The 12,667-nt window shown below is 47.3% G+C and overlaps 1 protein-coding gene across 7 annotated transcripts in view; it reads right to left on the bottom strand.

Moving 5' to 3' along the window:
* The window catches only part of VPS13D (vacuolar protein sorting 13 homolog D), a 252,521-nt gene extending 244,226 nt beyond the window's left edge, over positions 1–8,295 (bottom strand). For all 7 annotated transcript variants that reach the window (XM_058552933.1, XM_058552934.1, XM_058552936.1 and 4 more), the window contains exons 1-2: positions 8,241–8,295; positions 4,923–5,095 (exon numbers count right to left, since the gene is read on the bottom strand). In XM_058552933.1, coding sequence (XP_058408916.1) covers positions 4,923–5,019 — 97 coding nt within the window. In that variant the 5' untranslated portion in view covers positions 5,020–5,095; positions 8,241–8,295. The remainder of the gene's footprint in view (positions 1–4,922; positions 5,096–8,240) is intronic.
* Positions 8,296–12,667: the final 4,372 nt, after the last annotated feature.

Here is a 12,667-nt window from a genome sequence, read left to right as displayed (position 1 = left end):
TGTCATAACCAGCCAGAAAGCAAAGGAATGAACCACTGCTGAAGGTCTTTTTCAGGCCCAGCTTTTATGACGACTTAAACCTAAAAGTACAAGATGTCTCCAAAGCAGTTTGAAGGAACAATCAAGAGGGTGCAGCTGGATCTCTCACTCTCCCGGCTATGGAAGTCATTCACTCACACATGTACACCAATCCCTACTCTGTACTAGGCACTGGGAATATAAAAGGAGAAGGCAGGGTCCCCATCCTCAAAGAGCTGGGGAGACAGCCACCATTTTACAAAACCGTCTGCGCAACACAAGGCAATTTCTGAGCCACTTAAATCTGTCTGAGATACGTATGTTCAAGAACAGGGAGTAGAGACCACGACCACCCAGCAACCATTAACTGGTAAGAAAAATCAGAAGAAAGGCAAGCAAGGCTTATTCTTGGAAGAAAAACTAACACAAGGAATGATTGTTTCTCCCTTTAAATAACTGTTCAAGACTTGTGGGTTATTGCTTCTAAAAAAAGTATTCAAATCTAGCAATTTGGCAGATTCTGAGCAAATGCAGCCAACTTATGTTTTAGACTTTTGTGAGAACATTTGTCCACATGGGGCCCCACATACCTTAAGACTACCCAAAAGGACAAGTTAATAACCCCGGAGAGCCTGGAAACAACCCTATATCCACATTTAGGGAAAAATGATCATGGGGGAAGAAAGCATGAAACCTGTTCCTTATCAGTTGAAATTAACAGAGAAAGTATATAGTTTCTTCTCCTTTTGAAGAGCATCATTTTCAATTTGAATCATTTACCCTATTTTTCAATACCCAAATCCGTCACAAAGGCAGACGGCCCCAGGTTTCCTCGGCTGCTATATAGCTTGGGAAAGTGGAAGGAATTGTAGGCAATCCACACCATGAAAAATTAAAGAAGGTGAAGTGCAGAGAGCAAAGGAGGTAGTCTAGAAAGGAGAGGAAACAGAGGAAAGAATGAGAAGAAAGGGCAGCCTATAGCAAGTCAAAAACAAAGGAATCAGGCAAAACGCAGCAGTGGTACTTCAAGACGGAAGGCTTCCTAATTCCCCACTCACTCAAACAGGCACCCACACTGGCCCTGCTGGGAAAGGTCCCTCCAAGGGACCCAGAATAGGTGAGTACTTTATAAATGATAATGCTCTTTGTTTATTTGCAGGCAGATAATTTGCAGGCTTATGCATGGATGTCTCATCCAAAAATTCCTCATCTTAGATCAGCAAGAAATCGAGTCACTAGAACTGGGGTGAATTCAGAGGTTGGTCACTTTTCAGTAATCATCAATGACTACTGAATTCTCTTCCCTCCGCTCTAGGTCATTTAAAGGGCCAACCTGAGGTTGAGAGCTTATAAAAAGAAAAAAGAGGGGCCGGCCCGGTGGCTCAAGCAGTTAAGTGCGCGCGCTCCGATGCGGCGGCCCGGGGTTTGCCGGGTCGGATCCCAGGTGCGCACTGATGCACCGCTTAGCAAGCCATGCTGTGGCGGCGTCCCATATAAAGTGGAGGAAGATGGGCATGGATGTTAGCCCAGGGCCAGTCTTCCTCAGCAAAAAGAGGAGGATTGGCAGATGTTAGCAGGGCTGATCTTCCTCACAAAAAAAAAAAAAAAGAAAGAAAAAGGAGGGGGAATCTAAGACTATATATGTATACAGATATGCTCACAGCCCAAAGTTCAGACTCCCTGACATGGCACTGGCAGCCGCTACTTTCTGGCCCCAAACTCTCCCAAACACGCCCTACAAGTTTTCAGCCTTCTGCCTCGGCTCACAAGCTTCATCCTATCTGGAATGCGGGGACCCACCCCGCGCCACCTACTGAAATCCCGCCAAGACTCCCTGGAAAGCTCCCTCCATGATAGCTTTCCCAAAGTCCCGCAGACAGGACGAATGGCTCCCTCCTTTGCACGCTACTGCATTATGCTTTTTTCTCTAGCTCAACAATTCAATATATACTGCCTTGTATTACTGTATCATTTCTGTCTCCCCAACGGGCTAACAGCTCTCCGAGGGCAGGGGCTGTAGAGGCAGAGGTGGAATAGCAATAATAATAATAATAGCAGCTATCATTTAGTGAGCTCTTACTCGTGCCAACAACTTCATACGTATTATCTCAGTTAATCCTCACAACAATTTGAGGAAATACTGTTATTTTCTCCATTTTTGAGATGAGAAAAATGAGGCTAAGAGGACAAAGAGTTTGCTTAAAAATCAGAGAGCTGGTAAGTGGTAGTGCTAGAGTTGATACCACAGCTGCTGATCTCAGGTGGCAAGAGGGAGAGGGGGTGAAGAGGAGGCTTACGTAACCTGCTCACAGCCACAGTTTGTAAGTGCTGAAACCCGGGTTAGATCTGACGCCTGAGCTCTTAGTGTCTTCTACTATCTCCCCTTTTTGTATCATTCCATAACACAGAGCCTTATCCAAAGCAGGTGCTGAATAAGTGTTTGCTGAATGACTGAACAAGTGAAATCTCATACAAGTGCTATCTCTGTCATTCAACTATTCCTACGCTACTTTGCGTTTCTATTACTTTTAGCACGCGTGCACAATCTACTCTTGGAGTCCAACCCACCAGCCAGGCATGTGCTGATGATCATGACGACGGATGGTAACTAATAATGACTGAGGGCCCATTGTATGCCAAGAAATGTCCTAACCTCTTTGACCTACATTAATGTGTTTAGTCCTCAGAACCTTATGAGATAGTTAATATTATTTCCAATTTACAGAAAGGGAGACTGAAGCATGAAAAATTTGAGTAATTTGCCCAAGTTACTGGTAAATGGAGGAAATGGGATTCAAACCCAGTCTGGCCACAAAATCCATACTCTTGACCACTATTTCAGTCTCCTCTGCACCTCAAAGCATCTAGACCAGTACCTATTTGCAGATGGACTGAAATATCATTCTTATTCCTATCTAGTACCCTCCACCCCGTCCCCAAACACTACTTAACTGTAACTGAGGCATCAAGATCAACAAAAAGTGTCTTTACAAAGCCATCCTCTCAGTACACTGCAATGCTCCCACACTCTTCTGGGCAAGCACTGTGATGTGCTTTGGATCCATAAGGATGGGGCACCATACTAACAGAAGTATGAAAGAAAAAGCATTTTTTATTCTGCAGAGAAACATTCCTCAAATTCCACAGGTTCATTAAAAGCCACAGAGAATATTTTTTAGAAAGGAAATAAGCATAGAAAAGAGTTTAAAGCATCAGAGAGATCCACATAGTTGTCATTCCAAGATATATTCTGTCTAAAACTGCTGAGACTAGAACTCTGTTATTAGTATAGACTCCAGGATAGATCAGATAGCACCAACTTCTATTTATTCATTTCTTCAGCAAACATGCTCTTACTATACCACTGTTAGCAAGCCAGCTCTTTTATTAGCAAGGTGATAGTTTGCAGTTCTCTTTCTAGGCCGTTACCTGCCCTGTACAACCTGGTTAGCTTTGTTGTGTGTATGAGAACTTCAGTAAGTAACCAAAGTGGTAAACTTGACACTACTATTGTACTTTGAACACATCCTCTTCACTCTGCACTCAGCAGCTCCCTGCTAAGGACTGGACGAAAAGCAGGAGGAAGAGATTAGGAAAGAACCCACTTCTGTTTCCAATGAAAGGGAGTGAGTGGGAGGGGCCATCATGACAGTTCCCCGCAGTCTATCACTGCCACAATCATTTTACTGGTTTAGATGGTCAGACAAACCTGGAAAGCAACACTTCTGGAGACAGGGGAACCACTGGCACCCTATTCTCAGACTACACAAACATCTGTACCACTGCTCTCTCTCCACTAACCTGTCCTGGTCCACTTGCCAAAACTCACACTCCCAGGAAGCTGAGGTCTCCACTGAATTTGAGGTCTCCTTTCCACTTTCTATGATTCTACGTCCTTGCAGACTGACTTTATCTTCTTGCTCTAGATTTGTTAAAGAGTTCCATTTTGAGCTGAGCAAAGAGAACTTACATTAAAACTAGGAGAAGGAGAAAAAAGCAGTTTTCCAGTCCCCACCCCAAACCCCTGGACTGCACTTACCAAGTATAGGCCTGTACAGACTAAAATGTCTCAAGTTTTGGGTACTTTACTACTAAGGAAGACAAGACCTCAGAAATTCTTTTGAAGACCTCACAGTAACATATTTTAAAACTTCTACTATATGCTAGCAGGATAGCAGCTTTAAATGTCACGCCAATTGATCCTTATAGCAACCCTGTAGAGGTATATCACTCTCATCTTCTAAAGAAACTGAGGCTCAGAATTTCAATGACTTGTTCACATAGCTAAGAAGTAACAGCCAGATTTGAAGCCAAAGCCAAAGCCAATGCGACTGTCACTACATCATGGCTGCCTCCATAAAGCTTCATAAAGCTAAAAAATTAACTGGGATAAAGCACAGTCACCAATAATATGTTTTTTTTATTTAACAATTCCCTAATGGGGCCGGCCCGGTGTCGCAAGCGGTTGAGTGTGCACGCTCTGCTGCGGCGGCCGGGGTCCCCTGGTTCAGATCCTGGGCGCGCACACCGACGCACCGCTTGTCAAGCCATGCTGTGGCGGCATCTCATATAAAGTGGAGGAAGATGGGCACAGATGTTAGCCCAGGGCCAGTCTTCCTCAGCAAAAAGAGGAGGATTGGCAGATGTTAGCTCAGGGCCGATCTTCCTCACACAAAAACTAATAATAATTCCCTAAAATCTACAGCAGTACAGCTACATACTTAAGTTACCCTGTGATAATAATCAGTGTCATAGGCGAGAACATATTTCCCTTTCACATATATTTAGTACAAAGCCATCTGGGCATTACGGTTTATTATTCTCAAAACAACAAAAAGATTATAAAAAAGAGAAATGCCACATGCAAAGGCATACTTCACCAAAAAAGAGCTCTATGTGCTCACCTTTCAGAAGCGCAACAGACAGCTGGTCAGTGTTCAGGTTGTTGACGTATTTCCCCAGGTAGGTGTTAAGAACCCAGGCTACAAGACCTTCCAACATGACTATATCCTCAAGACAAGGTGTTTAAGAATCATGGATCATTCTTTATTTCTCTCTCTCATGGTCAGAGAAGAATCTATGAAAGAAAAAAAAAAAAAAAAGAAATCAACAGAAAAACCAGATGATTTTCTAAGCTGATTTCCTATTCTACCTTCTCTGAAGGCGGATGAATGCAAAGCACAGATTTAAGAAAAGGTGGGTGAGAAGCACTGTAAGATGCCCCATTAGTAAATGGAGGGCAAACCAACATATCTACATTTTGATGCAGCTGCAAGGAATAGTCACTTATAAATTTACCAAAAATCACCTACAATTCAAAGTTGTGTATCTTTTCAATGCAACTGATCATTAAACTGTTTGCTTTTAGTGGTTCACCTTGGGACTAGACTGTCCTGATCAGAGGTTCTCATCCAGGTGTAATTTGGCAACGTCTAGAGACATTTTGGTATCCTGTGGGTAGAGACCATGAAAGCTGTGACGCATCCTACAACGCACAAGACAGCCCCCACGACAAAGAATTATCCGGCCCAATATGTCAACAGCGCCACAGTTGAGAAACCCTGCCCTAGATTAAGGTGAAAATGCCCTAAGAGATTGTATCAATGAACTTCATATTCTGCAATGATCCTCTTTAAGCCTTCCCTAATTCCATTTTGCAAATTTGTTCATCAGGATCATTTGTAAAATAATATAAATGGAAGGGAGAAGGCAGTGGTTTATCATTGTACTTAAATGTCCTGGAACTGCATTACTGGTACCTGGGCACCAGATGATGCTGATACAATGAACTATCTTGGTCAGTAATTACAAACACCAGAAATCCTCCGGTTCCAGCTACAGTACTGACATTCAGTACTGGATTACTACTGCCTATTATAATAACTGGTATTTATTAGTATTACAAAAAATACATAGATTATTTTTAGTATTACAAAAGTTAACATGAGGGAACTTCAGGCACAAAAGTTTAAATGGGTTCCGAGATTGCTCAGCTAGTAGATCCCAATTAGAACTGTGAGCTCCTGGGGCCGGCTGGGTGGGGCAAGTGGGTAAGTGTGCGTGCTCTGCTTCGGCGGCCCGGGGTTCGCAGGTTCGGATCCTGGACGTGCACCAACTGACTGCTCATCAAGCCATGCTGTGGTGGCGTCCCATATAATGTAGAGGAAGATGGGCACAGATGTTAGCTCAGGGCCAATCTTCCTCAGCAAAAAAAAAAAAAAAAAAAAAAAAAACAGTATTGGAATCAGATGTTAGCTCAGGGCTGATCCTCCTCACAAAAAAAAAAAAAAAGAACTGTGAGCTCCAAATCTTGCTCTGAACCAAGCCCATCGGACACCAGCCCACCATGCTAGACACTCCAGATTTGCTCTGGCATGCACTGCACTTGGAACCAGCCCCGTCAGGAGCCTTTCCAAGCACTCTGCCCCACCTCCAGTGATTGATCTCAGTGCCAGAAGATACACTTAACCCAAATGAAAGGCTGCCACTCGACAAAGACCCAAAACACAAGGCCCTGTAAGAGTTAACTCAACCTCCAGGAAAAATTGACTTTTATTTGTTAACAGTGTCTTGCACTTCCAGAGGAGGTTAACATTTTTTTTGTCAACAATGACAGTCAAGACAAATAAGTAAATAAATAGCATTTGGTGAAATACTAATTTCTTTCCAAAAAAATTTTTTTTAAGCTACATTTTGTGTAAAACTTGGAATCTGCTAGAGATTATTAGGTACATTTATTTAAAGAAGAGGTTACAAGAACAAATTTTTAAAAATAAGGAGTGTTTAACAGTCTGAGTAAAGGACACATTTCTTTCTTATAACTTTAAACAAGTAAATCTGTGACAACAAAGCAGGAACCTGACCATTTAGTCTTACTAAGGAGACTCCAAACACACTGAGGCAAAGAGCCCAAGTCAGAGTACTCTTTATTTTTGAATCCTGCCATTGGTTTCGGCCCTAAATGCCAACAAACTCTGAAGTGCCAACTACAAATGGTCTCCCAGTAAACAACTGTCGGTTTGTACACAAGATCAGGCCCTACGCTACTTCCCCTGACAATGGAAGAATGCACAGCACAGATTAAAAGATGGGGTGAGAAGCGCTGTAAGAGGCCCTGGTCAGTAAACTGAGGCCCAAGCCAGCAAGCATCAATTAGCTCTGCTAAGCATCTAAACCAGGCTTGAGGCCACTTCAAGGATTCCCTTAAGGAATCCAGTGTCAGGAAGGGCCGCCAGACTGGCCAGAATCCCAAAGTGTTTACACTCTGGTCCATCAGGGCTTCGAGGCAGCTGCCTGGCACTAACCCCTACCTGGCCTCCCCTAATCGTTGGGACAGGTGACACTGGGGATCAGTGCTCAGCCCACGGGCGGGCAGACAGCCGGGCGTGACCTTGAGCCAGGCCCCTCCCTCGAGGGGCGGCCAGAGCCAGGAGTAGGAAGGACTGGCAACTGGCCCGGGGCACCACTCCCCGAGGCTGGAGATAGGAGGCCGAAGGGGGTGGGTGCCAGGCCCGGGGCCCCACAAGAACGGGACTGCCCAGAAGGCCAAGCTCCCACAACCCTCCCGCCGCTCCTTCTGCTCTCGGAATCCTGAGCCCCGCTCCGGGGGCGGAGACCCCACCTCCCAGATAACGCCTGGAGGGAACGGCGCCCGGGTCCCACACCTGGGAGGAGGGGCTCAGTCAGGGCGTGACCCCGGGGGGCGAGGAGTCAAGACAGGTTTGAGGCCTGATGTCCCCATGCCAGAACGTGACCCCAGAAGGCTGGTGAAGGGGGCGGTTAAGACACTCTGGAGAACTGACTGGCGCCCCATTCTTGGGCGTGAGATTGGGGAGCTCGCACACGAGTCCCGCATGGAGACCGCGGCTCAGGCGGCGAGCCGCGGGCTGACACCCCCCAATCCCGGGCGCCAGGCTGCCGGGACCCTGGAAAGGGTGCCGGGTCCGGCGGGGACTCGGACTCCCCCGGACACGGACGCCGGGGTCCCGGGAAGCTCAGGCAGCCCGAGCCTGTGCCTGGGGTACCTGCGGGGACTCGGACGCAGGAGGCCCCGGGAGGGCGCGGGCTCGGGGCCGTCGGGGGCTCGGACGCCCCAGGGCTCCCGGAGAAGCTGAGACGGCCCGAGGGCCGGACGCCGGGGTCCCCGGGCTCCCGGGGCCGCGCTCCCCGCGGGCGGCCCCGGCCCCCAGGTCTGAGGCGGAGCCGGCCCGCCTGGCCCGTACCTGTCGCTGTCCGGTCCGCCCGCCTCAGCCCGGCACCGCGAGCCGCTTCCTCCCTGCCGCTCCTCAATGGCGATGGCGGCGGCGCTCCGGCCCGCCCCGACCCGACCAATCGAGCGGGCGACGGCCGGCCCCTGGCCAGCCGAGCGCCGAGTCATCGAGGAGACGCCCCCTGCCGCCGGCCGCCGCTCCTGCAGGGCTGCGGATGCTGGCGGGGCTGAAGCGGGAGAAGGGCCTCACCAGCCCCGTTTCATTGGGGGGAAACGGAGCCCCGGGGGAGGGCAGGGCCGCAAGTGAGTCTGGCTCAGACAGTACTGGAACCCAGGATTCTTCCTTCTGCGACGCCCTGCCTTCCGTCTGGCCCACCGACAGTGGGTTCTGCGCTTAGCAGACACAGGGGTCTGTTAAAACATGATTCAGACCATGCCACTTCCCTGCTTTAAACGGCTGCCCCGTCACACTTAAATTAACACACGCCTCGTTACAGAGCCGACACCAGATCCCACTGAATTTGGTCCGTTCTTATTTCTGCGGCTCGCTCCCTGGCCTCTGCCCCAGCGTCTCTCCGCTCCTGCTCCGGGCCGTTCACTTGCCATTCTCTCTGCTTGGGATGCTCTCCCCCTAGACCAGTGCTGTCCACTAGAAAGAAAACGCAAACCACACACACAAGCCACATCGTGATTTTAAATTTACTAGCTGGTACATTTTAAAAAAGGAAAAAGAAAAAGGTGAAATTAACAATACATTTTATTTAATCCAATGTGGCCAAAATATTATCATCTCAACCCGTAGCCAACAGAAAAAAATTATTAATGAGATCTTTTAGGGTTTTTTTAATAGTAAGTTTTTGAAATCTAAAGTTTTTTTTACACTTAGGGCACATTTCAATACAAACTAGACACATTTCAAGTGCTGAATAGCCTTATGTGGCTAGGGGCTACAGAGCTGCTCTGGATAGTCATATAGCAGACTCCTTCCTGCTTTAAATATTCCAACTCAGAGAGGATTTCCCTGCTCCCCTATCTAAAGTTCCCTTCATCCATTACCCTGTGGTATTTTCTTCATAGAACTTGATGTTACCTGAAATTATCTTATTTATTTGTTTATACATATGTTGTTATCTTTCCCCACCCTGAAAGCAGAGATTTTCTCTTTTTCACAAATGTTTCTTCGGTACCTAGATATTGCCAAGCACAGAAAAGACTCAATAAAGGTGCTATGAATGAATAATTGAACAAATGAACACTTCATTCTTGCCTTATCACAAGAAAGGCAGGAAGAAACCCCTCAGGCTCATAAAAAGTCAGAGGATGCAGGACACAGGATGGCAAGGTTGCAACAGTGTATTTACCATAATAATTATCAACCCTCATAATGCTAAACTAATGAAGGTGACAGAGGTCTGACTCACTCCTAGGCAAGGCCTGGGTTCCTGTGAGGTGGGTTCAACCTCTCAGAATCTCAAGGCTGGGTTCCCTCAGGGGCTGAGGTTTGGGCGTAAAACCATGGACTCCACAGATGGAAGGCAGAAGGAAAGCAGTCCATCAGAGCTGAAGGATCCGAGTCCAAATCATCCAGTACAAAGACACCTGGCCATACCTGGAGAGCTGGCTAAAGATGCAGATGCCAGGGCACCATTCGTTCAACTAGTATTACTGCAAGTCTTCGTGCCCTGGCTTTCTTATCAATCTAAACATAGATACAGCTATCCACTCCTGGGTATCTACCCAAGAGAAATGAAAGCACTTGTGCACGCAAAGACTTATACGTGAATGTTCATAGCAGCTTTATTCATAATAGCCAAAACCAAGAAATAATCAAAGTGTCCATCAGCAGGAAAATGGATAAACAGGTTACAATATCCCCATACGATAGAATACTACTGAGCAATAAAAATTTAAAAACTACTGATACAGGCCCCATCTTAGAGGAACCTCAAAAGTATTAGCTTTGTGAAAAAAGCCAGACCACAAAAGACCACATACTGTAATGTTTCCATTTCTATGATATTCCAGAAAAGACCAAATTAGAATGGCATAAGCAGGTTGGTGGTAGCCAGGGGCCGGGGGTGAGGGAGGAGATTGCCTGGGAAGGGGCGCAAGGGAAGTTTTGGGGGTGATGAAACTGTTCTATGTCTTGACTGTTGAGGTGGTCACAAGGCTGCATGCAGTTGTCAGAATTCATTGAAGTGGGCTCTTAAAATTGGTAAATTGTGGGGCCGGCCCCGTGGCATAGCAATTAAGTGTGCGTGCTCTGCTGCTGGTGGCCCGGGTTCAGATCCCAGGCGGGCACCGATGCACCGCTTGTCAGACCATGCTGTGGCAGCATCCCACATAAAGTGGAGGAAGATGGGCATGGATGTTAGCTCAGGGCCAGTCTTCCTTGGCAAAAAGAGGATTGGCATGGATGTTAGCTCAGGGCCGATCTTCCTCACACACACAAAAAAATTGGTAAATTGTGTTTTCTGTAAATTATTCCTCAATAAAGCTGGCATTTTAAAAATCCCTGCCCTCATGGGGCTTACATACCAGCAGAAGGAGAGAGACGGACAATAAGCAAAGTCAGCATAAAATATCAAGTGAACAGATGGTGATAGGTGCTGAAGAGGAAAAAATGCAGGGAAGCATGGTAGGAAGAGGGGTAGCCAGGGTTTAGAGGAGTGGACAGGGGAGGCCTCAATGAGAAGGTCTGGCCACCCAGGGCTTCTAATTCAGTGAGCCTGCAGGGGGACCCAGCGCCCCCAGGTGATGGGTTTGGAAATGCAGTGCTGGTCCAAAGCCCTCATTGTACAAAAGGGGAAACTGAGGACAAGAAAGGGGAAGGGACTTACTCAAGGTCATACAGAGAGATCATGGGACAACCCAGGTCTCTGCTGCAAATGTGAAGTGCTCTCCAACAGGGCTACAGCCCTTCCTGCACCAGCCCACTGCCCTGAACTGTCTTCAACCATCAGAGCAAAACTTACACCTGTTGTGGGGGAACCAGGGGACAGAGAGGTCAAACAATGGCCTTGTCAAGGGGAAGGGTTGTGTTGGCCACGGGGAAGGTCCTCCCTTGGTCCCCCACCCATGCTGTGGCCCCCGAAGCTGCAGGCTATAGACACATAACAGGTGAGGGGCTACGGAATATGGGGGTCATCCCTAATTACCATCCACCCTAGACCCTGAGATGCTTGTTGGCCCAGGGGAGCCAAGTTTCCTGGGACAGGCAGATTTGAGGAGCCCTGCTCAGCACTCCTTTCTATCAGGCCCCTCCCCATGTGGCCCAGTATATATCAGCTCCAGAATCACCTACACCAGAGGGGGTGCAGACAGGCAGCCAGAGCTGCTGCAGAAATGTTTCTTTGGGTCCACACAATGCTTTAAAATAATTGAAATTAGTTACAACATTTTTTTTTTTGCGTGTGTGTGAGGAAGATCAGCCCTGAGCTAACATCCATACTGAATCCCCCTCTTTTTTGCTGAGGAATGCCGGCTCTGAGCTAACATTTATTGCCAATCCTCCTTCTTTCCCCCCCCCCCCAAAGCCCCAGTAGATAGTTGTATGTCATAGTTGCACATCCTTCTAGTTGCTGTATGTAGGACGCAGCCTCAGCATGGCCGGAGAAGCGGTTCGTCGGTGCGCGCCCAGGATCCGAACCGGGCCACCAGTAGCGGAGCCGCGCACTTAACCGCTAAGCCACGGGCACCTGTTACAACATTTTAAAAGCTGGAGATTACGCATGAAAATCTGAAGTTGGAGCTTCTCTAGAAAAATTGGGAGATTTGGCGACCAGTGAACCCCTACTCTTCCTATGCCTACATTCATTCATTCATTCATTCACCATTTACTGAGCTCCTACCAGGTGCCTTGCAGTGTTCTAAGCACTTGGGGTGCATCAAGCAAATAGCAAAATAGACTAAGCTCTGCCCACTGGAGCTTGTGTTCTAGTCGGAGGAGCAGACGGCAAGCAAGAAATACAACAGACATGTAAATTATACAGTATCTGAGAAGGTGATACGTACTGTAAGAGTCCCATGGGGGAGGCAGGGATCTCAGGGGAGGGGGAGCTGCAATTTAATTATGAATTAATTTAATCAGATCTTGAAGACATTGAACTTCCCAGAGCAGCGCTGTCCAATAGAAATATAATGCAAGCCACATACATCATTCTAAATTTTCTAGCAGCCACATTAAAAAGAGTGAAAATAGGGGGCCGGCCCCGTGACCTAGTGGTTAAGTTCAGTGCAGTCCACTTCAGCAGCCCAGGTTCAGTTCCTGGGCGTGGATGTACACCACTCATCAGCGGCCATGCTGTGGCGGCAACCCACATGGAAAGTGGAGGAAGACTGGCATGGATGTTAGCTCAGGGCGAATCTTCCTCAGCAAAAAAAAAAAAGGAAAAGAAACAGGTGACATTAATGTTAATATTTTATTTAACCTACTGTCTC

The sequence above is a fragment of the Diceros bicornis genome, chromosome 13 (assembly GCF_020826845.1).
Source record: "Diceros bicornis minor isolate mBicDic1 chromosome 13, mDicBic1.mat.cur, whole genome shotgun sequence".
Lineage (NCBI taxonomy): Eukaryota > Metazoa > Chordata > Mammalia > Perissodactyla > Rhinocerotidae > Diceros > Diceros bicornis.
The sequence above is the reverse complement of the archived record's forward strand: the minus strand, read 5'-3'. Positions and strand labels throughout refer to the sequence as shown.